This window comes from Cimex lectularius, unplaced genomic scaffold (genome assembly GCF_000648675.2).
Source record: "Cimex lectularius strain Harlan isolate CLEC.00 unplaced genomic scaffold, Clec_2.1 scaffold35, whole genome shotgun sequence".
Taxonomy (NCBI): domain Eukaryota; kingdom Metazoa; phylum Arthropoda; class Insecta; order Hemiptera; family Cimicidae; genus Cimex; species Cimex lectularius.
In genome coordinates this window covers 2,107,318-2,135,149 of record NW_019392746.1, presented here as the reverse complement: position 1 = coordinate 2,135,149, position 27,832 = coordinate 2,107,318, and the positions used below count along the sequence as shown (strand labels likewise).

The 27,832-nt window shown below is 33.7% G+C and overlaps 1 protein-coding gene across 1 annotated transcript in view; it reads left to right on the top strand.

The window, feature by feature from the left end:
* LOC106669313 (serine/threonine-protein kinase 17A-like) overlaps positions 1 to 15,506 on the top strand; it is a 39,150-nt gene extending 23,644 nt beyond the window's left edge. The window contains exons 2-9 of the mRNA XM_014398708.2: positions 6,988 to 7,200; positions 10,710 to 10,848; positions 11,587 to 11,710; positions 11,858 to 11,906; positions 13,272 to 13,451; positions 13,522 to 13,945; positions 14,022 to 14,311; positions 14,432 to 15,506. Of these exons, the coding sequence (XP_014254194.1) occupies positions 6,988 to 7,200; positions 10,710 to 10,848; positions 11,587 to 11,710; positions 11,858 to 11,906; positions 13,272 to 13,451; positions 13,522 to 13,945; positions 14,022 to 14,311; positions 14,432 to 14,651 (1,639 nt within the window). The 3' untranslated portion in view covers positions 14,652 to 15,506. The remainder of the gene's footprint in view (positions 1 to 6,987; positions 7,201 to 10,709; positions 10,849 to 11,586; positions 11,711 to 11,857; positions 11,907 to 13,271; positions 13,452 to 13,521; positions 13,946 to 14,021; positions 14,312 to 14,431) is intronic.
* The last annotated feature ends 12,326 nt before the right edge of the window (positions 15,507 to 27,832 follow it).

Here is a 27,832-nt window from a genome sequence, read left to right as displayed (position 1 = left end):
GGAATGCTTGGCTATAAAGTATGGTATATTAATCTACCCTAAGTTTATTAGTATACATGACAATAAAAAATAAAAATGAAACATTACTTTAGAATTTGTAGTTTTGCTGATTTCTCAGTTTACTAGCTATTGCGAAGCCAATGACTAAAAATAAACAGCAATTAGATTTATGTTGTTCCTCCTGTTCATTTTGTACATAGTCTAATGGCAAGTATATGAACCGTCTACCTACCAACGTTTTCATATGCAATTGTTATAGAATATCCAGATTGTTTAGAAGTTGTGTGATTACCAGAAAGGTCAACGGGGATATTAATTTAAACTGCGGATCAGTATTTGTTCTGAACTTTTACTTTCATCGCATTATAACTCCAGGCAAGAAATCCAAGGATAAGGACAAGAATTTATACATGCGAGACGGACCATTCTAACGCAGCCCCTGTTTCAGAATGCGTGGGCTCGAACTACTGTAGGAAAGCGAGCTTATTAATATGCCTAGTCCAGGTTGTAAACAGAGTTGAACATTTTTACGCAATCATTGCGAAACATTGCTTGAATTCTTTGTTCCTCAGTCAGGAAGTTTAAATTTTTCTCAACTTACAAATATACCCGGTGATTGTATCGCATGAATTTGTGAAATTTATTTATTTAACATCCGAATAAATAAATAAAATTAATGGAGGATTGGTCGATAAGGAAATCAGTAGTGGAAGGTTTTATTATAGCAATGGGCCTTTTATATGCGTATAATTTGAAGACGGAGCAGGTTTTAGAAATTTGACTAGTATGTCGCCAAAGCACTCTTAGGTTATGATAGGAGGAAAAATAGTCATTTAGCCTCATCGTGATTTTAGGATGTGCATATTCTTATCAATCGCAAAATATTTAGAAAATATTTAGAAAGTATTTTACAAAGCGCTGTTTGATTTCTATTTTTAGTTCACACAAACAACTTGTACTATGTACATTTTCAATCAGTTTTAAGGTTTTCCTCGATTCCACGTAGTGATGACTAATCGCAAACTAATCCGGCGTCGTTTACTGAACCGTATTTATAACCGTGCTCAGACTTGTTCAGTCTTGTCAAATTTGATCATTTGAACTGGAAACAAGGAACACGGGTATTTGTTTTCTATAAAGTTTTGAAATTTTCCTCGGCCCCACATAGTGATGACTAATCTCAAACAAATCCGATGTCTCCGGTTGATTGAACTGTGTTAGAGAATGTTCTCACGATTCAACTTTAGTCGGTCAACTAAAGTTGAACGAAATCTGTCTTATAACTTTCGGTTCATCAAAGTTGGTACTTCAGACTTTAGAGCATGCCGTAAGGACGTATTATGGTCTCCTTTTTCTTATTTAGATTATTAAAATGAGATCTAATGTTACATGTCAATCGTATAATAATATTCTGTAAGAAAAGTAGTGTTTTTTAGACATAAAAACATTTTACCCAGTCGAAGAATGCAATTGACATTATTATTAGTTTAGGCCTAAAATATATATTACGAATAGCTCTATATTCATTCTGTTTTATTAATTCTTAAAACAAAAACAGCTAATCTTATAGAGGAAATGCTGGAAGCCAAATGGCAGGGACATTTGAGGTGATAAAATAAGAAAAATAATCCAGATAATATAAGGCCAAGATAAAATCGTCAAAAATACAAGAAATTCCAGAAACACAACAGAATACAAAGAAGACCAGATGTAAATTAGCTAAATCGTTTAGAAATAATAAAATATTTATAGGAAAAACTTGATCGACAATGGCATAATGAGGATCCGGAGTTTGCTAAATATTTTAGGTTTGACAAAAAAGTTAATAATTAATAATCGGAATGGTACTCGGTCAGGCCATTTTGAAAGGTGAATATGACAAAACATCCCAACCAACAATAAAAAGAGCAGGAAACATCTACACAAAGCACAGAAGAAAAACACTACTATAAGAAACAAGATTGATTCAACTAGAGAGGGTTTTTTATTACATTATTAAGAGTTCTATACATGTTCTCGGGTTAACTAAAATCTTAAAGAAAAGAAGAAAAACTCTGAACTTATTTTGTTTGGTCACAAGCTAGTCACATAGCTGTGAGTGAGGTCTCTATGGATTTGAATTCTTGTTAATCATTAATTGTTTCATATTGAATATCTTATACTGAAACTAGGAACAGACGATGAAACGGCTATCGTACAGTCTGTATGTAAAATATATGGCCTACATCAGCATAACCGGAGGAAGAGGGGAAGGATATGGACGTAAAAATGAAAGAGAGGATGGAGGCTAATACGATATTACCAAAACCATTGCAAAGTTAACACCTTTTTTTTAGGAGGGAAGATTACTTTCGGAATCACCTAATGGAGAACATAAAATATGAATTAACAGTTAAATACAAGATAGAAATTGACCTGTTAGAATAGAGTTGTTAAACGTTATAATCTTTATTATTTGATTGATTTAATTATAAATAATCCATTTCATTGAATTATTTGAAGGATTTTTGGTTATATTGTGTTCACGTGAACGTATTTGTTTTGAACTGACACCGAATTAAGCAGTATGAAAGTGTTTATTCTCTGATGACAGTGGTTAAATCCGTGTTGTCCCCTTTGGGACTTCAACCACGTGGATGGAACAAATCTCGTGGGGCGGCTGCGCCATGGACCTATGGACTCATCCAATCGATTGACAACAACCACGTGGAGGGTTCAACTTAATTTAATCCCAATCATGCGCCCAACCGCACACTTGGGACAATTTATAAGTCCTTTGCAGATGTCGTCGAATGGCCTAAGCAAACATCTCACCCAGCTGTAACCAAATGTAATCATGCTAGCATAACAAGGGTAGGCTACTATCATGAAATAGTTTTTGGTGATATTAGGTAGAAAAATATAATAGACGCATTGAGAATAAAAATGAATTTCTGTTTCTCCGTGAAATATGTAAATTTCTCCTCAAAATATGCATATCGAATGAAGCAAGCTCTTGGTACCTCGGTATAGCCTAGGTGTCCGAGGCGTAGTAGCCACACTTTAACAAATGCTATACCTTTGGAGACATACGCATTGCCTTACTCAAGAGAATCGAAATAATGCGGATTTTAATCCTTAATCCTTCTCGCATTTTATACACAAAGCCTTCCTTGTTTTTATGACAAACAATATCGATATTGAACTGGCTCACATGTATTGCTCTCATTTGGTGAAGTACGCAAGGAAAATGCTGTTTCTGTTCTGTATTCTGTTTTCTTTTTTAAGAGCTAAACCACATGTGGAATTGGTATCCACAAATTTCCTTACCTTGTAGTCATATTATCAGATGAAATTACCATCCGGTCGTCTGGGTAAAAATGATCCTCTCCTTGAAAGATTCGCTTTGAACAAAAATGGGGCTAGATCATTATTGCAAGCTTTTTTATGCTTTCGGAGATTCTTCCGTATAACTTTATGGCTCCTGTAATCTCAAAATCTTCCCATCTAAGATCCCATACCTTAGATCTATAAAACTATGTAGTTCTCAGTCATATACCAGTTTCTTTTCACATGAGCAGTTTCGTGCTGTGTATTATTAATTGACCTTCCAAGGAAACCAACTTTTTACACTGTTTTTCTTTTTAATTCGGTTTCGAGTCTTCAAGTAATACAAAAAGAATGGCGCTATTAGTTAATGGAATCCTTCGATAATTTAAGCCATTTTTCTCTGTCCTTTCTGGAATTTATTAGTTATCCTTACCTCCATTTTACGTATTTATCTTTAAAGTAATACTAAATATGATAAGTGGATCTAATTTTACAATTTCGTTGAGTATACCTGCACGACATATTTTATATTGCCTTAAGACCTGATAGTTTTTAAACTGTTACTTGACCCGTTTACATCACATAACTCATAACTTATCTATACATATCTAAATAATGAAATTTTGAGGAATGTTTGTTAGAACGTTTATTTGATATAAGTTCATATTTGGTAACAATATCACAGGTTAAACATTCGTGCAATAATCTGAATGTTATGAATCAAAACCTTTACTTTCCTATATGGTTTTTAAGTCAAATATTTTACCAATTGCGCTTCGTGATTTTCGGAAGCGTGTTACTGTTCATATTGTTACTTCACTTTGGAAGCTAAAAAATCAAACTTACAAAATATTGTCTTTAACGGATCCACAAAATATAGGATTGGATGCGAGTGTTCTACCGTCAATACTAACAGCTTGTACGCTGTTGATACCCTTTAGCACCGACTGATGTTACCGACCGATGGCATACCATTAAGATGATGCCGTGCCCAAAGGTACTTTTAACAGAAATTCGTTTTGGGATATGAATCGTCTATGTATTCCGGAAATTATCGCGTTGAAGGTTCGAATTTGAGCAAGAGTCTGGCGAAACACGTGTCGTGGGGTGGAGCTGGTCGGCACTTGCGACACCTGCAACGAGCACTTAAACGGCTGCGATCGTGATCGGGCTCAACGCCACCCTTTCTTTCTTAATTTTATCTGCCCGTTTGGCAATAAAACCGATGGCGAAAGTAGCGAAGGGTTTAGGATCGTTGGATTCTAAACTTTCCGCTTGCTGTAACCAACTCCAGGTCAACTCGCTTGATAATCTTAATCTTCTTAAAAATCATCGAAGGTGAGGAAATAAGTTAAACCTTCCAGAATAAGGAACTTTTGCACGAAAGGAAAGTCTTTCTGCCATTACACTTTTGATTATTTGTTTTTTTAAAGATTTTTGTTGGTTTGTTAATATAGATTTCAATATATATGTACAACTTTCTAATCAAGTGCTCCACAATTTTGTTTAATTCCCCCTTGTTCCGAATTCGTCAAAAACTAAAATAATTTATATGTTTAATCTTTTTAAGTATATAGTGATAAACTTTACAATTCCATAATGTTACCATTTACCATTCAAGGGCAAACAGGTCTTATGGCTTTTTTAAAAGAAATATATCAATAAAATATTGTTTATGTTGATTGTACTACGAAATTGCCCCAAAAATCATTTAAATTGTGAGATTTCCTCCTAGAGTTTTGTTCGTTTCCTTTGGCCTGTCTATCCTCGCTTTGTTGTGTTGCACACATATACATATATTACGTAGTACATATTTAAGGAACTTTTAAAATATCCTTATAGCAGTCTTGGAAATATAGTTAATGTAGGAAACATCTGTTACCAAATTTCTTAAGGTAGCCATACATGAGCGGGATTTCCTCAAGGTTCGGCCTGAACGGGCAAGCCTTGAAGGAAATCCGAACAGTTCTTTTTAAGCTTTGAAACCAAAATCACGAGAACAATCATCATTAGTCAACACTTGAGGAAAATCCTCTTCGTGTGTAGGCGCGGTTCGGTAAGGAAATCTCTAAGAAATTTCCGATTTGAGGATTTCCTGTACGTGTACCTTTTGGCGGGTTACATCAGTAGCAGATCAGGGATATACAGGAAGAGTTATTCTGCCTCACCCCGAAAAATTTTTATTGAGGCATTTTTGAGGAAAATCACAGACAAGTAAATTTTAAGTTTTTGTCTAGTTCCTGATGAGTCAAAAGTTTTGATAAAACTCCCCAGAATATCTCCAGAGTTATATAGCTAGCTTTACTATTTCAAATAATAAAAACTCATCAATGTATATTTTTTTAAAGAGTTTTTAACGCTGAATTGAACGGTGCAAACTTTTTTTTTAATTTGGAGCAACCGTACTATAGTTATTTGCACTATTTCCGAACATTGTTTTTCGGAAAAACCCATTCACCAATCCGTATGTTTATAATTTTAGTTGAAAATAAATTCATTGTTTCACACATTCCAAAACTTTAAAGATAGGTCTTAGCTACCTGTGACTTTTTTGTCTCCATGCACTTGTAAAAAACTTGGATTTATGTTTTCATTTTTTAGAATTCGTACTATAACATTAACCGCAACGTATACATAAAACGAAAATGGCCATGCAACATTTTTAGGTATATACTAATATGGTGGAAAAGTAATTTGGTGTTCAATAACTATAAGGGTCATAAAACTTCACTTTACAAACAGCATAATTTTTGGTTGGCAAATTTGTAATTCATTATAGCTTTGATATCGCAAAGAAAAAGATATCCATGAAAAACTGCATCTCTCTTTCCTCTTTAACAAATACATATTTCAATAAAATAGGTTTCTGTTCAACTGATCAAAGATTTCGCCATTTTCCAAAACGTGTAGCAAGATATTGAAAAAGAAAATTATGATTTGGATCCCCCGGTACCAAATTCGTCAAATTAAAATAGGTTCGTATAATTTGGTCGATGACTTTGGCCTATCATCGCTGAATCTCGGATGCATTTTGGCATTTCGCTATTTTCTATCTGGCTTTAAGGTCAAAGATTTTAGCAGGGTGAAGCACCAACGCACACCTATTAGGAAAAACTGAAATGTGCCTGCCCAAGGAAGGTATGTCAGAAAATAGGTTCAGCTGTGTCGCTGTATATAATTAGACTTTTTATTTCTTACTAGTTGAAATGACTTACAGACATTTTAGCGAAATCTGATATTCATAGTGATTTTAGAAATTATTGAAAATTTTGTCACTCTCATATAAACGATCACCTTTCACCGATTCACCCTTTTATACCGTATCATACCAGGGGTAATAATTGAAGTTTTTGTGTGAATCTCTTTGTTCCGTTTAGATTACTTAGGCAAGCCAACCGGACATTGTTCATCCTGAGTCACTATCGTTCACGGAATTTATACGGATTGTGATCTGACTTGTTATTTTAGTTTATTTTAATATATCCCAGTTGCTAATTGTGAATTTATCGAAAGATCTATCACGTATATTCATGTCAATTTTTGCAAATACGAATTATCTCATTTCCACCTTATGATTAAGGGCATGCGTGTCATCATCGGGAATATTTATCTTATCTGTTTTAAATAGATAATGGTTTCTGTATTGACTAATGAATTTTGTTTATTTTTTGTTTGCAGAGGAAAATACGCAGCAGTTCGGCGTTGCCGCGAGAGGACGAGCGGTAGGCAGTTCGCAGCCAAATTTCTGAGAAAACGAAATCGCTCGAAGGATCACAGGAACGAAATCCTGCACGAGGTGGCGGTCCTGGAGGCCTGCAAACCTTGCAACAGGGTTGTCAACTTGCATCAAGTGTTCGAGAGCACAAATGAAATCGTTCTTCTCCTTGAACTGTACGTTTAGCCATTATTAATTTATTTAGCACACGATATATTAAGCCGAACAGCAAGGTTTAGGTTAAATTAATATTGCAAGATAAGTTACCTAAACATATAAACATCCGCCAAATAGGAGAAAGTATGGAACATATTCAAAAACCAACAACAACCACTGGTTAATTGCGTGAAGGCACAATTATACTTCAACTATACTTCCTAGCCCCCCCCTCTCTCTCTCTCCCTCTCTCTCCCTCACCCTCTCTCTCTCCCTCACCCTCTCTCTCCCTCCCTCTCTCTCCCTCCCTCTNTCCCTACCTCTCTCTCCCTCCCGCTCCCCCTCTCTCTCTCCCCCTTCTTCCTCCTCCTCTCTCATTCTCTCCCCTCTCCCTTTCTCTCTTTCATTCTCTCCCCTCTCCCTTTCTCTCTTTCCTTTTTATTTTTACCCTCAAACAGGTAATTACGCACAATCTTTTGTTGTTCGGAACATTATTCCAAACAATTTCAAATATAAGTCTAATTTAAATTATACACAAACACATTTTTAATTGTGCCGTGCTGTCTGAATTAATCATTTTACGCCTAGAGTTAATTTAGTACAGATAATTTTAACTATGGTACAAATACATTAAACTTAATTATTGTGTAAGTTTAATGTATATAATTATAAAATAATTTATATATGTTATGCATTTATAGGAAGAAGTACATTCTAAATAAAGTCAAAGTAGTCTAATAATTATGAAACAATGAGAAGAAAATTTAGTTCTTATTGGATTTATGTTGACGTACAGAACTGTATTTGTTCAATTATCATACTCGACCTATGTTCATAAGCCGCGTTTGCGAGGAATTTGTCCTTGCTTGATTGTTTCAGTAACAACGGTTAATGCATATTAATAGAGTACAATTTAAATCCCACTCGAATCAGTTTGTTCGGTTTTTTTAATTTTCAAGGCTGCTTCCTACGCTTTTACCGATTACATAAGTAAACACTGCAAATCGGACAAATAAAGGGCTTTCAAAGGAACTTTTCTGTTAAAATTGTACATTCGTTGATATAATAACATTTTTAATAGAACACAGATAGTGAAAACAGTTTATTTGATTGCTATTTACTTGGTACAGTGTGTCTGTTATTTGGAGTGATCACCCCAGTCAAATTTGTAACGGATTCAGACTATTCTAGGGCATCGCTAAAAAATCGCTGAGCTTGCAAAATTTGCCCTTTGACATTATTGAGCGTGCTTAATGTGCTTGAAACTGAGCCTTCTTTACCTATTGTTCTTTTCTTAAAATATTGGCTTCTAAAATAAGTCTCTCGTTTTTCAATATTTTAACCCTCTTGTGTTTTGAAGCAATGTTTATTTAGTAATATTTGTTTACACATTCTGAAAAGGAGGAGCTTTTATTCTTCAGTTTCGTTTATGCCTTGTTTTTTATTCATGTCCTTCTTGTCTGAAAAGAAGATATCTTTGATTGTAGAAAGTAAACAGGCTACACAGGAGACGTTTTCTTCATTGATTATAGGAGTAAAAAGCTCGTTTAATAGAAGCTTGAGCTACGGTTTTCTCTTTATAGTAATAAAAAAAAATTAAATGACAAAAATGCCCTATTTTTCCACCATTCCTTCACGCCAAACACCTTGGACAAATGCGACTGAAACCCCGTTTATTTCGAAAACAATTAGCATTAGCAAGTTAATTTAGGACGGGAATCGTCTCAGAATAGGGTAGGGATGGATCATGGGGTTGGTTGTATGTTTAGTTTATACTATTTTTAAAAAGAATCTTGCTGTTACAAAAAGCATGACAAGCAAACAGCAAAACCACTTACGCGTCTTCCATCGGGCATAACTCAGAAATGGTCGATCCTATCAAAATTTTCCTTTCAGCAAAAGTGACGTAAAATAAATTCTAGAATCGAATTGTACTATAAAAATATAGAATTTCCATTTAAAATAACAAAGCTAGTGTCATTTCCCAGATAGATGAGATAGTTATGTTAAATCTGTTACCACCACGCGATTCCTGGCCAAAATTAATTGGGTTTGTTTAAGACCATTTTTGCTCATGCTAATCGTTTCCGAATTAAATGGACTGTAGAAGTTGATGCACCCTGTATTACGTACGAAATTGAAGTAAAATGTACATACTCGAATAATTCTTTTAAACAAGATCACTGGACAAATCAAATCCCATTCTTTATAATTCGTAATAAACAAAAATTGTGGAATGTCGCATGGTTTCAACACTAACAAGGGGACGTCCGGATTGGCTGTCACAAATTTGGTCCAAATTTTTTTTTATGTTTCTACACTCAAAAATATCCGATCGTAATTTAGAGATTAAAAAAATATTTTTAGTGTATAAATTTCATTGTTGGTTAATATAAAAACAAAAATGTTGTCCGACAGAATATTCTAATTCAGTATGATCTAAAAAGATAAATCAACAAAATACTGTTTTTTTAATATTTTAACGAACATTCTATAAGTAAACTAGTTCAGAAAATGGCCAAAACTTAGATTTGCCCTCATTATCGTGATTCTAGAGTTATAAAACCCTTAGATACCGACTTTCGCGGAAATCGGTGTAAATTGATTTTTGACTGATAATTTCGGCGCCCTTGACATTGACATTCCTGGTACAAGCTCTAATATCATTTTTCTCAAAACCTATTGAACCTATTTTCATGGTTGACAATTGGTTTTAAAGGAATTGTCAGTGCATTTTATTACTGTATCAAACATAAAAATCGGATCATCATTATTTAAAAAAGGAGATTAATTTCTGACAAATAATTTTCTTAATTTTTATATTTTCTTATATAAAACATTTTTATAGTACATACGTCGCTAAAAAGCTCCGTTTCTCATCTTTTAAATGCTATGTTTGACTTTAAAATCCTCTTAGCCGTTTTTGAATTATAGCCGTTTCAGTCAGATATTCCGATATCGACTTCTTAAAAATCGTAAAAAATTTAGTGCTCAAATAATTGATCAATTTAAATACTACCAAAAATTTATATTTAGGGGTTTCACGAGGTGCTAAAACGAAATTTCGTATTAGTTTCACTAGAAAAAAAATTATGACAGTTTACTTGAAAAATGTTTGGTGTTTTGATTTTTTTGTAGTTTTCGATTAACTTTGATAGCTTTTACTACAATTTTATTGCAATCTTCAGAAACAATGATGTAAAATGATATATTCACATAGTTAATTTGAGAAAATAGAACGGCGAAATAAAAATATTAAAAAACGGAAAATTTCAACTACAAAAAATTTTTTTTTGGCAAAACCTGGTCCTATTCACAAGAAGTGGTGAATACATGTCTTAAATTTTGGAGTGTAGGAATCACCAAAAAAAAAGTTCGTTCCAAATCCGTGACATCAACCTGGTCATCTCCTTGTAAGTTATGAACAAAAATCACTTCATGTTTTCTAATGTTCCATAAAACAAACTTAATCAACTTGGGAAATATGACAGACAATTTTAAGATAAGCGATNTATATTTTTTTTTATAGTGCTTGTGGAGGAGAATTGCAAATGCTGCTCGACAGTGACGACTTTCCAACTGAAGGCCAAGTGCAAACCTTTATGAAGCAGATAATGGAAGGGATTTTATATCTGCACAATATGAATGTTGCCCATCTTGACATTAAGGTAAAATTCTCGCATCATTTTAATAATCTTAATACAGAAAAATGCAAGACAGTACATTTGTGTTCAGAATAATCAGAAATGTACAGAAATCTCTAATGACGCTATTACAGAACCCATATTAATTTTAAAGACTAGATATTGTTGTAGCTTCTTTTAATAAAAAAATTCCTGATCCGGATGTTGAAATGGCCTGCTTTTTAATAGGGGATGTAAAGCAGCAGATGCTCTACAGCCGGCATCTTTTTTTTTGTCAGGCTTATAAATAGAAAGCCATTATGCTTGGTACACAACATGGGTCATAAAAAGGTAGATAAGGAGGTAGCTTCCTCCTGAGCAGGAAGTAGCAAGTTAGCATATCCAGGGATTATGTGCTACATTTATAGTACTGGCAATATTAATTTTTCTAATTTAAAAAAATGATTTTAAAACATCACTTTTGTTAATCTGTGCTGTTTAATTTTTAAATTAAAAATTATTATACAATTTTTAAATTTATTTTTAATATTATCAAATAAGCAAACTTGATCACACATATGTTCCAAACTAAACTATTTTGCATTAAAATTAGAACTAATTAAAAATTATGGTTATTGAAAAAAATATAAAAAACCTAAACAGAAAAGTTGAATTCTAAATTTTAATCAAACATAGCATCTTATAAGCAAATAATACATTCAGAAATAACAAAATCTAACTTCAGTATATTTTATTTTTACTTTAATATGTATATTTTTTTAGCCTCAAAATCTTGTTTTAACTGGTACATTTCCTGAGTGTGAAGTGAAACTGTGCGATTTTGGCATTTCAAGATACTGCAAAGGGACAGATGTGAGAGAAATAGTTGGCACCCCAGATTATATAGGTATGACCAAATTAAAATAGAAATGAAAACAATGGCCATATATTTTTATTTTTATAGATATTATTGTAATTAACATATAAATTCACTAGTTGTTGTTTCTAGCTTGTTTGCTTATCTTGTTAACTTGTTTTTATCATTTTTTTTCAGCACCAGAAATCCTAAACTATGAACCAATAAGTCTTGCTACTGATATGTGGTAAGTTCATTTTTAATTGTTTCAATTAGCTTAAACTGATTTTGGGCATTTTTAATCTTATGTATTAAAAACGTTTCAAGATTTTAGTTAACTATCCACCCATTGTCAGAAAAAAACTGTTTTTATTAATTTAAAAAATATATATTTTTCTTTTTTACACTCTAATAGTATGGTAAATGGATTGTTTTTGTAAAAAATCATATATTCAAAAGATAAGACTTGCGACACTAGGCATTACTGTTACTCAAGAACAAAAAATTTCATTGCAGTAATTTTTTTAAAACTATTTTTACGCAAATACTACTATATTCAGAAGTAAAATATCTATTCCGATTTAAAAATAACAAATAGAACATACACAAATATAATTTAAAGAAATAAAATGGAAAATTTATATCTGTAATTTCAAGTGAAAAGCATACCAGCAATGTGTGCAGTGTAAGTTTTGTTTGTGTCTTGTTATGGACAATTCTCAGTTTGTGCATAGCACATAATAGAATATCTTTTCTGTAATTTTTTAAAATAAATAAACCTGGTTATTTATAAACCATATTATTGTACTTTATAATTAGTAACTATAACTTAAAACTTTGTTTTGATTTGGAATAGGTCTTATGTATTTAATTGAACTTCAAGAGGCTTTGATTTTATCTTCTTGTCTTATTCTCTATTTTTCATAAAGTGAAAAATAATAATAATAAAAATGTAAAAGAAAGCGCTTGTGAAGTTCAATCAAAAACCGTAAATAAAAATAAAATACCAGTTCAAAGAAAAAATCAACAGTAAATTATATTTTATTCTAACTATTTACCTTCTCATTTAATTTTAAATAAGATTTTACTTTATGATTCTTGAACAAAAATATTTTTCTCAAATAATGCCCAAGCTATTTATTATAAGGAGGATATGGTTGGATTTCATAGCCAAGCACTTTTCATTTGTTCATAGTTTATACTGAAATATGTGGTTTTGAACTTTCAAGCAACAGATACACCTTCATACATCCAGTGTGTGCCATTTCTTTCTCGATCCTACGTTCAGTTCCAATTTTGGAGCAAGCTAATTGCATGTTGAATCAAAAGGGCTTTTCCTAGTTTGTCGCCTGTTCATTGCCTTCAATCTCTGGTATCCTGGCACCCACATATGTTAAGCATTCCCAGACCAATTTTGTGTTGAAGGTGAATTTCAGAACTGCTTGGCTGTCTATACACTTGGTCCCTTTTTAAGTATTTCTTCTGTATTCTGCCATTAATCTTTTGCAACTACTATATTCAAAATAGAGCCAATAAACAGTTTTAATTGTAAATAAAAGTAACTTTTATAACTTTAAAAAATTAAATTTCCCTTGTTTGTATTTTGTTTAAGGTCTGTTGGAGTACTGTTATACGTACTGTTGACTGGGTGTTCTCCTTTTGGAGGTGATACAAAGCAAGAAACGTTTTGTAACATAACTCACTGTAGGCTTGAGTTCCCTGATGATCTCTTTGAAGATATATCCGAGGAAGCGAAAGACTTGATGACCAAACTTATTGTTAAATTACCAAGGTGAGAACTATAGATTGTACAACAACTTTAATTAACCATCGTCATTTTTTGTTTTGTAATTTCGTTTTAGTGGCAGGCTATCGGCGAAGGAATGCCTTCAACATCCATGGTTTTCCAAAACTTTCAATGACATCGGACCATTTCCACCATCTAAAACAGTAGAATTAATTGATCACGAGAAAACTCAGAGACTTAAAGTACATATTCCTGAGGCACATTCTACACACAAAGTCGTGACTGAAGAAACTACACCAGAGGATACTAATAATAACAAACACAACAAGAACAGTCATCCATTGAAGGGCCTAAAGGAAGAAAGAAGACAGGTGTTAAAGACAAATCTAGCTAATCTTGTAAACAGGTTGGACAATGACACAAAGCTCAATCGGGTGGATAGCTTCAGCCGAAATCGTGCTTCAGGCATGCAGACGCTACCCTCTATAAGGTTCAACAACAATATCAACATCGAGAATACTGTCTTCAAATTCCAAAGGGTATAACAAAGAAAAAATAATATAATATAATATAAAATCTAATATTAGAATCATATATTTTCTTTTTTTAATACAGGCAGTTGTTATTGATGAAGATGAAGGATTTCCTCCTTCACCTGTCAGTACAGATAATTCATCGATTAGTGATTCAAGTAGTGACACGATATCGGATATGTCGATAGACTCTTCGTCCGATAGATCGAGCATCATTTCTCTTGATGATTCTTTGGATTATTCGTATAGATTAAGACAATATTCGTCATGTGCCAATTTATGGGAAGCTGTAAAAAACCAAAAGCCTACTTTGAAGCAGTGGCCACCAAAGGAATGCAGTGACTCTTTCATCAAGGCTATGTCCAGGTTCAGGTTCGTATACAGTTTAGTTATGCTCATTGAAATTGAAAATACACTACAGGAAGAGTATTTAAAAAACAGAAATAATAATAATAATTAAAAAAATGTTTACATACATTTTATTGCCTGCAGGATGGAGCCAAAACCTAAACTTACCATTTACAATGGTAGGCAGAAGTCCATTGGGCTTGATATTATTCGAAAGAATGACAACCAAGTAGTGATTCGTGAGCACAAAGCTATTAATAATCATTACACAAAGACAAGTGAGCTGAAATGCGAGTCGGTAAAGTCCAGAATACGGAAGTTCCAGATTCCAAGGCCGGTTCCGGAGCTGGACAACATATTTTAGCTCAAAAATAAAATTATTGTACAAATGTATATTAAATTCTCTGTGCCTACTTGTATAAATATTACCTAGTGATTTATACTTTCAAATTATTTTTATGTTCAAATTACAAACTTTATTTATTGTTGAATTATTGTGACATTTTGATGAATTAATGTTGAAGACTCATTGAAATAGTTTAATTTTTGTTTGTTTGTGGCGCTAATTATTAAAAAGTCACTATTTGTTTAATATACTGAAGTTAATCGTCTATTTAAGTCAATATTAATAATTCCAGTGGTTAATTAATTAAAAAATTAAGTGCTCAAATGTAATTAGGATTTAATAGACAATCAAGTCCAAAAGAACTCCAGTCAAAATGGATACAAAAACATGTTTACTGTTGCTATCTTTAAGAAAAAAACTAGTCATAATTTTTTTTAATTACCAAAAATGAAAAAAAATTAAAACTAAATTGGTGAGAAAATACCATTATTTGTGTGCAAATTCATATAAACTTTTACATATTTATTATACAGTATTGTAACTCTTGTCAAGTGCTATAAAACTTAATTTTTTACTGATCAAGTAATTTAATCATTGTTAATGTAATATTTTTGAAAATTTAAATTCGATTGAGCATCAAGTTCAATTTCGAAATTGCCATATTTAATCAAGTCTGTTAAAGCTAAACATGTGCCAAGGTAGTTCAGATAGGAGCTTGGTGAAATCAGAAGACACCGAAGTCTGTGATTTTAGTCAGGTTCTTTTAAAATGCATTTCTTAGCTATATTTGCTACGAGTGATTCATATTTGTACTTACTCTAGCTTAGGTAAAATAAGTTTTGTAAATATTTATTACATTAGTACACTAGTAAATTTGTGTTTTATTTATTAAATCAAATACAAAACAATTCCTATTAGTTCAGAAATTTTTGCCAAAACCATTTGTCAGTTATTTTTAGATGCTAAATGTGCAATAAAAATATTAGGAAATAATTAATCCATATATATTTAATGGTTATAATTGACCATATTAATTATAATTGTTTTTACCTATGCTCTTGGTTAATATGAAAAAGTTAATGTCACAGGTGGAATTCGAACTCACGGCCTCCGGCTCAACTTGTGAGGCATATTGAGCTGGAGGTTGTGGGTTCGAAATCTGCTCATGACGCTAAGTTTTTCATTTCAACCAAGACCTTAGATAACAAGAATAATTAATTGAAATTAAGAAATAATTTTAACCTGTTAAAAGAACCATTCCCTCCCCTGATTTATCAGCACAAGACATAGAAAAGTACAGTAGAAAAATCTTCCCTGTTTGTGTTATTTAAGTTGCACTGCCATCGTTAAAAAAATAACTTTGACATCTGTGTGGGTGTTTTTAGACCAATATTTTACTAACAGAAAAACTACATTAATAAGGTGTTTTTGTTTGTGTTATAATTTTTTATTTATTTAGACTTATAAACATTTAGACTCCATAGGCGACTTATAAATAAAATTGTCATGCATATGCTAAAATTGTATTTTCATTATATTTAGACTCCATAGGCGACTTATAAATAAAATTGTCATGCATATGCTAAAATTGTATTTTCATTATATATAAACATTTTAGACTCCATAGGCGACTTATAAATAAAATTGTCATGCATATGCTAAAATTGTATTTTCATTATATAATTTTACATTTTATAAAAAATTTCATATGGAAAAATAAAAACGGAGTTAGCATCCATTTTGTTCATTTTCGCACAGAAACTGACTACACACTGAAAAGTGAATGCTTTGGAGTTAAATGGAAAAACCAGGACTAGATGAGTGGTAAGAGTAGTAGGGCTAACCCCTTTCCTATCCAAGTAAGCTATATGTTAACTATTGTACTTGAAACAACCAATAACAATTTGTACCTGAAAGAAAAAATATGACTTTGACCGCGATTTATCTAAATAGATTTGGGCATCTTTTTGTCTACAAACTGCAATAAAAATTACATTTTTGTTGAACATTTTCAAAGAAAATGACTATGTTTGGGAACGAACTAGTAGAATTTAATCTACAAATCTACAGAGTGGAGGGTAAATAAAAAAAATTGCACAAGCAAAAAAATTTTTCTGGGTGATGGTGACGATGGTGCAAGTGTTAACTATCGATTATTGTTAACCTCTGGATCAAGGTGTGGTTTTGAAGAAAGAAGCAAATTCAGTTTAAACTAGTTAAAATATATTTAAACAATTGATTTAACAATCAATATAACTACAGTATATATCAATTATAACGGACTTCAGGGGACTATAAAATGTCGTAAGTGGTATTCACTGTAAGCAATATATTGCTTATAGTGGACAGTTCGTTATATCTGAACATTTTATCCAATTGATAGGCATGTAAGTTCATGACAGCAGTTTTCATTACATTTATCCTGGTTTATGAGAAAGTACCAAATACATACCTACTAATACAATTTTTTACATAAATGTTTTTAAAACATTAATACATATATGTATGTACAAATGTGTATGGATTTTTTTGACTATAGGATCATTGTAGTATGTAATTGATCTTTTTTAGTCAGTATTTTTTTACCTTTTGGTACTAATTAAATTGTTTGATTATTTTCGAATGAGACATACCCATTTTACCAGAATAGACTAAGGTCGTGGTTTTTAATTTAATTTAATTTATTTTTATTTTAGAGTCAAAAAAGGAGGAAGACACTAGGCAGCTGGGATTACTGTTGCATGCTGTCCACTATGACTTATAGTTCGCTATAAGCGGTTCCCTATGTTTTTACCTTGACATTTCATGGGACCGGAGATTTTGTACTATTTCTTCTGCATGTACAACATACAAAACAAAATACAGGTTGACATATTTAAGGTTTTTACAGGCGATCTCAAATTGCCTGAAAGACCGACTCAGTCTTCATGAAAAAACCGATAGAAATATGAACAATCCTTGCACGTTCAAGAGTATAACATCCCAGTGATTTTGCCTAAATTAAAATATTTGATAAAGAAAAACATACCTGACATCAATTGTTGAGGTTCTCATGTAACGAATGTCCAATCAAATACATTGTTCAAACAAAACAGAGAATAAAAAATATAATTTATGGTCTTGATTCTGACTGTGGCTATAAATCCAGAACTGTAAAAACATCCAATATTAAGTAGGCATAAATTTGACCTTTCATATGTTGAAATAATTGACAAAGAGTCTCAATTACTCAGAAGAAGAATATAAAATATTTTAAATACTAAAATGGAAAATAATAATTCAAAAGCCCATTTGTATGTCGGGTTCGAATGCAGGGCCGCTGGATTCGAACCCAGGACCTTTACCTTACAGTGATGAGCACCGTGTCAGAGATCTTTGGGCTTAAGTTCAGTTTATGAAATTCTTATTAATTTGAAAGAGGTCTTTGGTAAGGAGAGGAGGGCCTCCAGGATAAGGTTGCAATAGTGTTACAGTCATTGGCAATGTCGGTCTAAGTTGGTCTTCAAGGAAATTTGAAATCGCTTTTAAAAATTTAAATATGTCAATATGTAGACATATTTATATTATTTTGTAAGGTCAGTAAAGTTGTATTGATTGTTAAATATGTTTTTCATAATGTGAAATTAATTAAGTTGCCCTGATCATAACCTCTTTTTTCTTTCATAGACATTACCCCTGCCCATGGAGGGTTTCCATAATGATTACAGCTTTTCTGTAAATACTAAAATTTTTACAACTTCATTTTACTGTTTAATCTTATTAGGTATTTATTCTTATTGATGGCTTTTACTTCAATAAAGTCTTAACCTCAAAAGTTTTGTTGGATTCAGGAGGAGCAGTCAAGAATGAGGTAGTTCAGTTTCATTTTCTGCCAATGTTTCGACCTTTATTTGAGTCATCTATAGGTCATAAAGTAAGGTGCTTTCTTATGGTGACATCTTGGTGAAATTGTTGTGACAATACCAATATGACACCTCAAGATTAACTCCACATTTTATGACCCGAATGAAGGTTGAAATGTTGGAAAAAAAGAAAGAAAAAGGTGTTTTTCTAAACTACGTCATTCTTGACTCTCCTTATGAATTTAACAAATTATTAAAGAACCAGTAGCTGTAAAAAAACCCAAAAGTTTTTTTTTTTAATTAAATTATTTTCACATTACTATTTAATATTTATTTTTGTAACATTTCCAAATCAATTTGATTTTAAAAACTTCAAATTGTGTACAATGTTCTTTTGTCAGTCCATAATTCTGTATGCCAGCCGCTTCCTTCAAGAGTGATATGTCAAATCAACGAATATCTCTCTTGGTTGAACATCTGCCATTCGAAAATCATGTGGTGCCAAGATTGGGGTGTTCCACAGGTTGGGCGAAATGTAGATGATTCAGGGTATAGTATACTGCGCCCTTTAAGAGCTCCCTAAAGCACATCGGTGAGTTCTATTTCATCACCGGTTTCAGTGGTTGAAGCTCTTCTATGGTCACATTATACATCCCAAAACATTTCCTCCTGCGGGTTAGTGTAGCTCCCCAGTTTGTTAGTAGATGTGTTGATGTCTCTTCTGCCTCTTTGCAGAATCTGCATGTGCCATTTTGGATTATTCCAATCTTCTTTAACTGACCATTTAACTTGCAGTGTACTGTTAGGAATCATATTAGGATTCGCAGTTTATTCCTGCTTCCCTTGACACATTCTGTAATTTCTTTTCTTCCAAAATTGGTTAGAAGATTCTTGGATTGTCTGTGTCCAATGAGTGAATTACATAGTTCCCTCATTTTCTTGTTGTCCTTCTGTCTGAGATACTTGTTAATAGTTCCTATGCCACAGAAGGGTTCAGGCCCTTGCCTTGCAAGGGTGTCCGCTTTCTTGTTGCTTTTTACTCCCATATGTCCTGGGACCCAGCAGAGGCTGACTTTGTTCTGCGTACCTAATATGTTTAGTTTGGTTTTGCAGTTCAGCACCATCCTTGAACTAATGATTTTTGAGCTTAGTGCTTTGATGGCTGCTTGGCTATCTGACAAGATAGCTATATTCTTGTTTTTGTACCCTTTACTTAGGTTGAGTTGGGTACATCTTTCGATTGCAAGAATCTCAGCTTGGAAGATACTGATGTATTTTCCCATGGGTTCTGAGTATTTGGTTCCAGGTCCAAATACTCCTGCCCCTGTACCTTCTTGTGTTCTAGGTCCATTTGTGTACCAAAGGATGGCGCCATTCTTAAAAGAGGTGTTTCTCTCTAGTTCCCATCTTTTTTGGTACCTAGGTTTATTTGGAAGGTTTGATTAAATTCAAACATCCTGTTCATGTCGTCTCTCAGAGCCATGAGTATGGTCTTTCCATAGTTTGTTGCTATCTCTCAATTTTAGTTTTATTCCTGTTGGAGGTTTCTCTTTGGTAAAATTACTGATGGTTTTCTGTGCTGTCCTTACTATCATGTGGTGTAGGGGGATTAATCCCAGTACTTTTTCCATGCTAATTGTAGGACATGTTCTCATTGCTCCTGTTATGCAGATGCTTGCAAGTCTCTGTATTTTTGTGAGTTCTTTTCTTTTAGTTACTTGTTCTGCTTTATCAGCCCAGGCTATAGCTCCGTATGTAAGTATAGGTCTTACTATCATGGTGTACATCTATAGCAGGGTTTCCGGTCTGCATCGCCAGTTCCTGCTATTCTTCTGCACACCATCAAAGCTCGCGTCTTCTTCATGATGGCAGAGTCAGTGTGTTTCTTAAATGTTAGTGTTTTATCTAGTGCGATGCCCAGATATTTGACTTCTTTTTTTATTTATTTCACGGTATTATTTGCCTCATGTAATCTAGTTTCTTTTTCCGTGTAAAAGCGACTATAGTTATTTTATTAGGGTTGATTCCTAAGTCAGCGATTTTACACCATTCTTCGATGATTTTTAGTCCCTCTTGGATTATATCACAGAGAGTTTCCTCGAATTTCCCCCTGGCAGTCAGGACTATGTTGTCCGCATATCCCTGTACGATCCAGGGTCTTGAGCAGTTCATCAACTGTTAGGCTCCATAGAAGAGGTGACAGTACCCCTCCTTGAGGAATTCCCTTGGTTGTGCTAACTTCTATAGTGTCTGTTCCTATATTTGTTTCAGCTATTCTAGTTCTTAGCATTTCTCCAATCCATCTGGATGTGGTTGGGCAATAAGGGTTATCAATTATATGCATTCGGTAAAGATACTATTCCTTCTGTGCCATAAGTGCCATGGTAGTCTTAAAAGTGCGATTTATATTTAAATGCATGCGGTGTTCAATGGTTAGAATAAATGCTTTGGTGTGGACTCCTTTTATCACATCTCTCCACGCATTTTTCCCATGTCGTTATTGACTTCTGATTAGCCCAAAATTTCACAAAGGTTATTGGTACTTGTAGTAGGTGATTGACAAGCTTTCATCAGATGCAGCATCCTTTGCCATCTTATCCGCCATTTTGTTGCCATCATTTCCAGCATCTACTTTTTAACCCAGTGCAATTCCTAAGCATTGCATGAATTTTCTCCATGACATTACTATGATTTCAGTGGTGATAATGACAGTACAATAGGTCAAAAGGTTGGCAGTAGCAACTGAATTTGTGAGTGTTCATGAGGGAAAAACTTCTAACATTGAAATTATCCATTCCCCATATACACTTCCTTTTCTACAGTAATGAGCTACACAAGATACTAGATGGCAGAATCTATGCTGCACTTTCTATTCAAGTTACTCTGATGGACCAGGCACATCCTTTATGATCATGACCCCTTTCATTTACAATAACTCCTTTAGATTGCAGGTCCTGATTCTACTAATATCAACATACATACAGGATTCTTTGCAAAATTTTCCATTCCCCATGGGTAGAAGACATAAATCCATTTAACCCACTCTAAGCCAGTGGTACTTGAACTTTCTATGGGTCTGAAATACACGCAAATTAATTAACATACTCAGTAACATAATATATACTAAAAAACACATGTATGTATGTTGTAACTTCTACTGTTCCAAATTAATTGTGGTAATATTAGAAGTTACAAATACTACATATATTATTTAGACAAAAAGACAATTTATATGAACCCAAGTGCTAAAAATGAAAATTTTCATGGGTCATAACAATCATTAATGACTATAATGGGAATTAGCCAAATAATGTTAACAACTGTATTACCTGTATTTGTCTTGTGTCAATGAACGTTGATCATGGAAATTAATACATCACCTTCATTTAGATTATGGAGTTTCTGTATAGGATGATGAAAAACAATAGTTCCTGGTTAGCCTCAGGTTTAGGTTAGGAGTTGGCGTTTTTGCAATGCCATCATTATCTGGAGCTCTTAGTTAGGCTTAAAGTTTTTTACCAGATCGAAAAACTATGTTAAGGGCTTAGGTGTGCGTTTTGCTGGCTTTTGATTCTCTTATGAACACAGGACCTGCCCCTTCTGTCATCTCAGCTGTAATGTTTTCATCCACCAAACCACCGATCCTTAGGTTTTCATGAGTCTAACAACTCCTGTGTTTAACCATAAGGAAATTTTTGGATTTAGTACCCAGTTCCCAAGGGCTGGAGAATCTACCATATGCCAAATATATCAAATGACAATTTTTGCTCTTTTTGGGTGATTCTATTTAGTTCCTTATTCCAAGCAAGCATTTGGTCAAAGATGAAAGCTAGGCATTTTCACATCATTGGAAAACGAAATTACAGCTCCATTCAGCTCAAGTGGCTTGAGTGTTTTTTTTTTGCTGGTAAAGGGAACCAAGATGGTTTTATTGGGTTTTACTTATAGTCCTTTTGCTTTGCATCATCTTTTTGTTATGTTAAGTGATGTTATGATGACCCATGTTAAGCATCCATTTATACATATATTATTGGAATTAGTGTTGTTGGCAGTCTGACAGCAAAGGGTGCCACAGTGAACCTGTAGAATACCACCCAATGTGACAGTTGTGCTTGAGCACAGCAGTAAGTATTTAGAACCCCTTAGGAAACAGGACGGTTTTACTGTATATAGTACATTATAGATATCTCATCGTTTTTTTTAAATGTATGTTGAGACTGAATGTATTTATTAGCGTGAATATGTAGTGTCAGAGGGCTGATGAGAGAATATTGGGTATCCCATCGACCATCATTTTAAATTAGAGTCAAGTACTCCACCAACCTTACTATGTGAATAGGAAAGAATGTATTTAATAGTGAGTGAGAGTGTGTGTTTGTTCTAGAAACTGATTATGTTAGGGGCTAAAATATAAAGATATGTTGGTGAGAAGAAATATTGGAATGCTTCTCCATCTGCGATCCTGTAAAACGCTGTGCAAACGACCCATTTTAAACAAGATTGTTAACGGGATGAAAAGTGGGTCTTTTATAACAGTGTTCCGAAAGGAAAATCTTGAGAAAAATGCAGTGACCCAGTGTTAAGAACTCCATAAACCGGATGACAACCCAAGCAGGTAACGCGCTTTTGGGTGGAATTGGTGATGCTTTAATGAGCTTCTTCCGCCCTATTAAACCGTTAATTATAGTGCATACTGCACACATTTTTAACGACTAAAGTCAGCAATTGACCAAAAACGGTCGATATTGGCTAATCGAATGGGATTGTTTTCTTCCAGGACAACGCTCGTTTCCACGTGTCTTTTTAAACGCTCCAAAAGTTATAGGAGCTTGGCTTGGATGTGCTACCCCATTCGTCTGACATTCCCTCTTCAGATTTTTACTGATTCTGGGCTCTGCAAAACTATTAATGGGGAAACTTTACGTCACTTGGGGGCTACAGAAAACACATCCTAGGGTACATTGTTCAAAACACCGAGAACTTCTGGAGGAAGAAATTACAAAATTACATGAAAGATGAGAAATGATAGTGGAACAAAAAAGTTAATATTTTGTTGATTACATTTGTTATCAAGTACGTGAAATTTTCATTGAATTCGTCTTCAAAAAATGCTATGGACTTAGACGAGGCGTACAAATTCGGGGTGATTTAGTATATTATTCCCTTTAAGAGCTATTGTATCTCCCGTTCTGTTAATTATAGGGCCGGTTTTAGTGGTTGAATTTCTTCTACAGTTACGTTGTATTTCCTCCTGTGTTTAAATGTAGGATCATGGTTTATTAGTTGATGCGTTGGTGTCTCCTCTGTTTCTTTGCGAAATCTGCACTTACCTTGTTGGTTTATACAAATCTTCCTCAAATGTGCATTTAGTCTGCAGTGCCATGTTATTAGGATTCGTAATTTTTCCTACTTACATTATTGTCTCTGTCTTTCCAAATCTTGCCAGGAGGTTTTCGGATTGTTTGTGTCCAGTGAGTGAATTCCATTATTTCCTCACTTTCGCCTGTCTTCTTGTCTAGGATGCTCATTGTTAGTGCGGATTCCACAAAAAGGGTCCTGGTCTATGATGGCAACTTTTTTCCTATCAATCCAATTTCTCGTTCCCTTCTATTCCTGCGTGTCCTGGGACCCAGATCACCTTGTTTTGTGTACCTAATCTGTTTCATTTAGATTTGCAATCCAGCATCATCCTTGAGCGAATAATGTTTAAGTTTAATGCTCTAATGACTGCCTGGGTATCCGACACCCTATGTCCTTTTTTATCCATGCTACGGACTTATTTTACCACCCAATAATTTGAAGAGGATAGGAAGAATGCTAGTAGGTATAGGACGACATAAAGGAGCAAGTTGAGTAATTTTTTTTAGATTTAGGTATCATACGATTTAAAAGAAAAGGAAAATAAATTATTCAAAGACTTCTCATTTTAACACAGGTTAAGTGAACATTCCTCAAATTGTTTTTGTTTACCGAAACGTTTCTCACCCCCTGCGTGACGCTCATTTTCTCATTTCCTCAGTGTTTACGGCCCTGCTGAATGCTGAGTAGTGAGTTTGGTGTGGAACGAGGAAGGATCAGCCTTCATTAGGTTAGAACGTCTGACTCCTATTTGACGGGTCCATCTACACCTCAGAATGTTAGACGCCTACCCAATTTGATATAATTCGTTTAAAAGGAGATTTTTCGTTATTTTTTATTTTTTATTGATGGATTTGAATGAATAAATAGTATAATATAAATGCTTTATTTACAAAAGAGTACATACATTAACTTTACATTTCGTAAAACCTAATATTGACAATGGCCTTAACCGTATACATCTGTTTTTTATTATTTAAGATACACTTTGATTTTAGAAATTGAAGTGGTCGATCATATTTTCTGTAATGAAGCCAGCAGCGCTAAGTTCGCCGTTAATAGTCTGTGGCGCAAAATAATGACCAACAAGAAGATCCCACTAGAGAAAAAGATGGTGATATTCAACAGCACCCTAAGGTCTGTAGTATGCTATGGTGCGCAGGTCTGGGGTTACTTATACTTGAAAGAAATAGAAAATGTACAGAAATACTTCATCAAGAAACTGCTCTGCCTGCCAACTAGTACCCCAGACTACATCCTATATATTGTGTGCTCGGTCACACCACTCACATGTGCTCACACTTTGAGCCTGCATTTGAAATATATAAGTAAAATATTGAATCACACACCTGACAGACTGACGCAGTTTTTGGCCGACGTAGTAATAAATAAAGGCATATTATGGCACAAGCAGTTGTCAGAGTTAGGTAGTCTGTAGGAGTAAGTAGAGAAGAACTGAAGTCCTCTAATACCACGGACCTGATAAAAAGTGGGAGGAGAGCAAAAGAAAAGACCTGGTAACCCGCGCGGGAAACAGCCATCATTTGCTCCTTATGTAACCTCAACGTCCCGGAGGACACTCTCCACTTCATGGGAGTGTGCCCCGTTCTGAGAGAGTTCCGCCAAAGGTACTTTGGGAAACTGAAGCTGGATGTAGAAGAAGTCATTGCAATCCTCAACAGAAGGGATAAATGGAGGAAGCTTGTGGTGTACCTCACTCACGCCCTGCGGTACCGAAAATACCTGGTTGACCAGTTCAATTTTTAAAATCAAAGTTAATTCTAAAGATACAAAAATAAGGATTCATTCAAGATTCAGAAATTGATAGAGCAACTCGACAGACGGCTAAGGCCATTGTCAATTTAGCTTTTTCTTTGGAAATGTAAAGTTAATGTAAATACTTTGTGTAAATAAAGTCTTTATTAATTCATTCAAAACCGAAAAATGGGTTATAACACCGTACGTAGAGTAAATACAACCAACCTAACTGTTCTTTCTCAATCTGGCTGGAAGTTATGAATTTTTACGTGTTTTTTCAAAAAATCTCTACCTTAAATCATAAATTGGCATTTTTTCAAGATCTAGAGCAATGGTGCAATTTTAAACAACATTTTTTTTAATTGTGCAAGAAGGAGCTATTATTTATCTTATCAAGCCGATGTATGTTTAATTATTCAACTCAATATAAAGAATTAAAAAATCAGAAATTTTGATAAATTTCCGAAAAAACTGTTTTTCAACGAATATATTTGTAGGCGTGGGTGCCAAACATCATAAAAACTTTTTCAGTTAATAAGTTTTCTTATGTGCTCGAAGTTCAAAAAACGTCAACGGTTAACCTGGAATGTTAAAAAACGTGGTTTAAATGTGTAAATTTAATGCATACAGGAGAGGAGTGAACTGTGCGATTTCGAATTTTTTAAACAGCATTGTTGATGATGCAGGATTTAAAAAAGGAATGAATTAGGTAAGATTATTTAGTCAAATTTCTTTAGTATGAGATGAAATACTACAAAAAAGAAGAGACAACAAATGTTCAAAATTCCTTCCGTAGTGCCTAATGCACGCTCTGCATCGTTTTCTCATCTGTCCGGCGGTAACTGTTGTGGTTAATTTGGTCTTGAAAAATCGGGCTCCCTCTTCAATCCTTGTCCGTAATTTATCTATAGTATTTACCGTCGTTTTGTACACAATTTCCTTCAGGTAGCCCATCACAAAAAGTCTAGTGGATTGAGATCCGGTGGTTTACACCAATCTATTTCTCTTGTTGTAGATTCAAGGTTCTGTTACACTGCTGGAGTTCATTTCTATCCTATTTTGTGTTCGGCAACACGGAAGGAAATGGCGTTATTGCTCCAACTCGGCGAACGAAATAATAAATAACGAAATAAAAAAATAAATAAAAACTCTTCTTCTGGGTGCGTTAAATTTACTAATTTGAACAACTTTTTTTTAACATTCCAGGTCGATTTTAGGTTGAACTCCAGCAGTGTGACAAAAACCACGTTTTTTAATATTCTAGGTTGATGCAACCTTGAAGGGTTGACGTTTTTGGAACTTCGAGTGCACCATAAGAAACCTTATTAAATGAAAAAGATTTTAGGATGTTGGCACCCTTACAAATATGTTTGTTAAAAACCAATTATTTTTGGAAATTTATCGAAAGTTTCTCCTTTTTTAAAATTCTTCATATTAGGATGAATTAATAAACATACATCGGTGTTTGATAAGATTAATAATAGTTCCTACTTATTGGAAGTTTAATGCAGAATTCAAAAATGGGAGTAAAAATTGGAACAGATGCTTAAGATCTTGAAAAAATGCCATGGCTTAAGGTCGGGATTAAAAAAAAAAACGTAAAAACTTCCGTCTGAATTCGGTTGGACCACCCTGTATTTCAGATGCAGGCTCGTGTATAGCTGTAGATTGGTATAGCCGACCTCTCAGTATATATAGAATATAGTCTTGTGTGCTAATTGGCAGGCAGCTTTCTTAATAAGTATTTCTGAACTTTTTCTATTTCCTTGATATTTAAAATTATTTAATTTTTCTAAAAATTTGATATTTAACAGCACCTGAGCACAGCATATTACAGTCCTCAGGTGCTGGTAAATATAAACTTTTTCTCAAGTGAGATCTTACTTGCGTCATTATTTTGCGCCACAAACTATTAAAGGCGTGCATAGCGCTGCTGGCTTTCTCTTTGCAGTGACGCATGGTTATTGAAGGACTTAACGTCTACAATTCGACTTTGTAAAGGATTTAGAATCTTTGATAATCAGTGCCTTATATTCTCTCTTCTTCCCTTAATCCTTATAATCTACTTATTAATTAAATAAGTTCAGAAAATAAAAAATGCTTTTAACTCAATAGGTAAAAAATATATTTTCAACTGAACCGAACATCTATAAATAGTTTAAAAAATTAAAATGTACCGTAACAAAACTTAATAAACAATAAATTGCCTTGGAAGAACATATTTGCACACTAATAACTTTT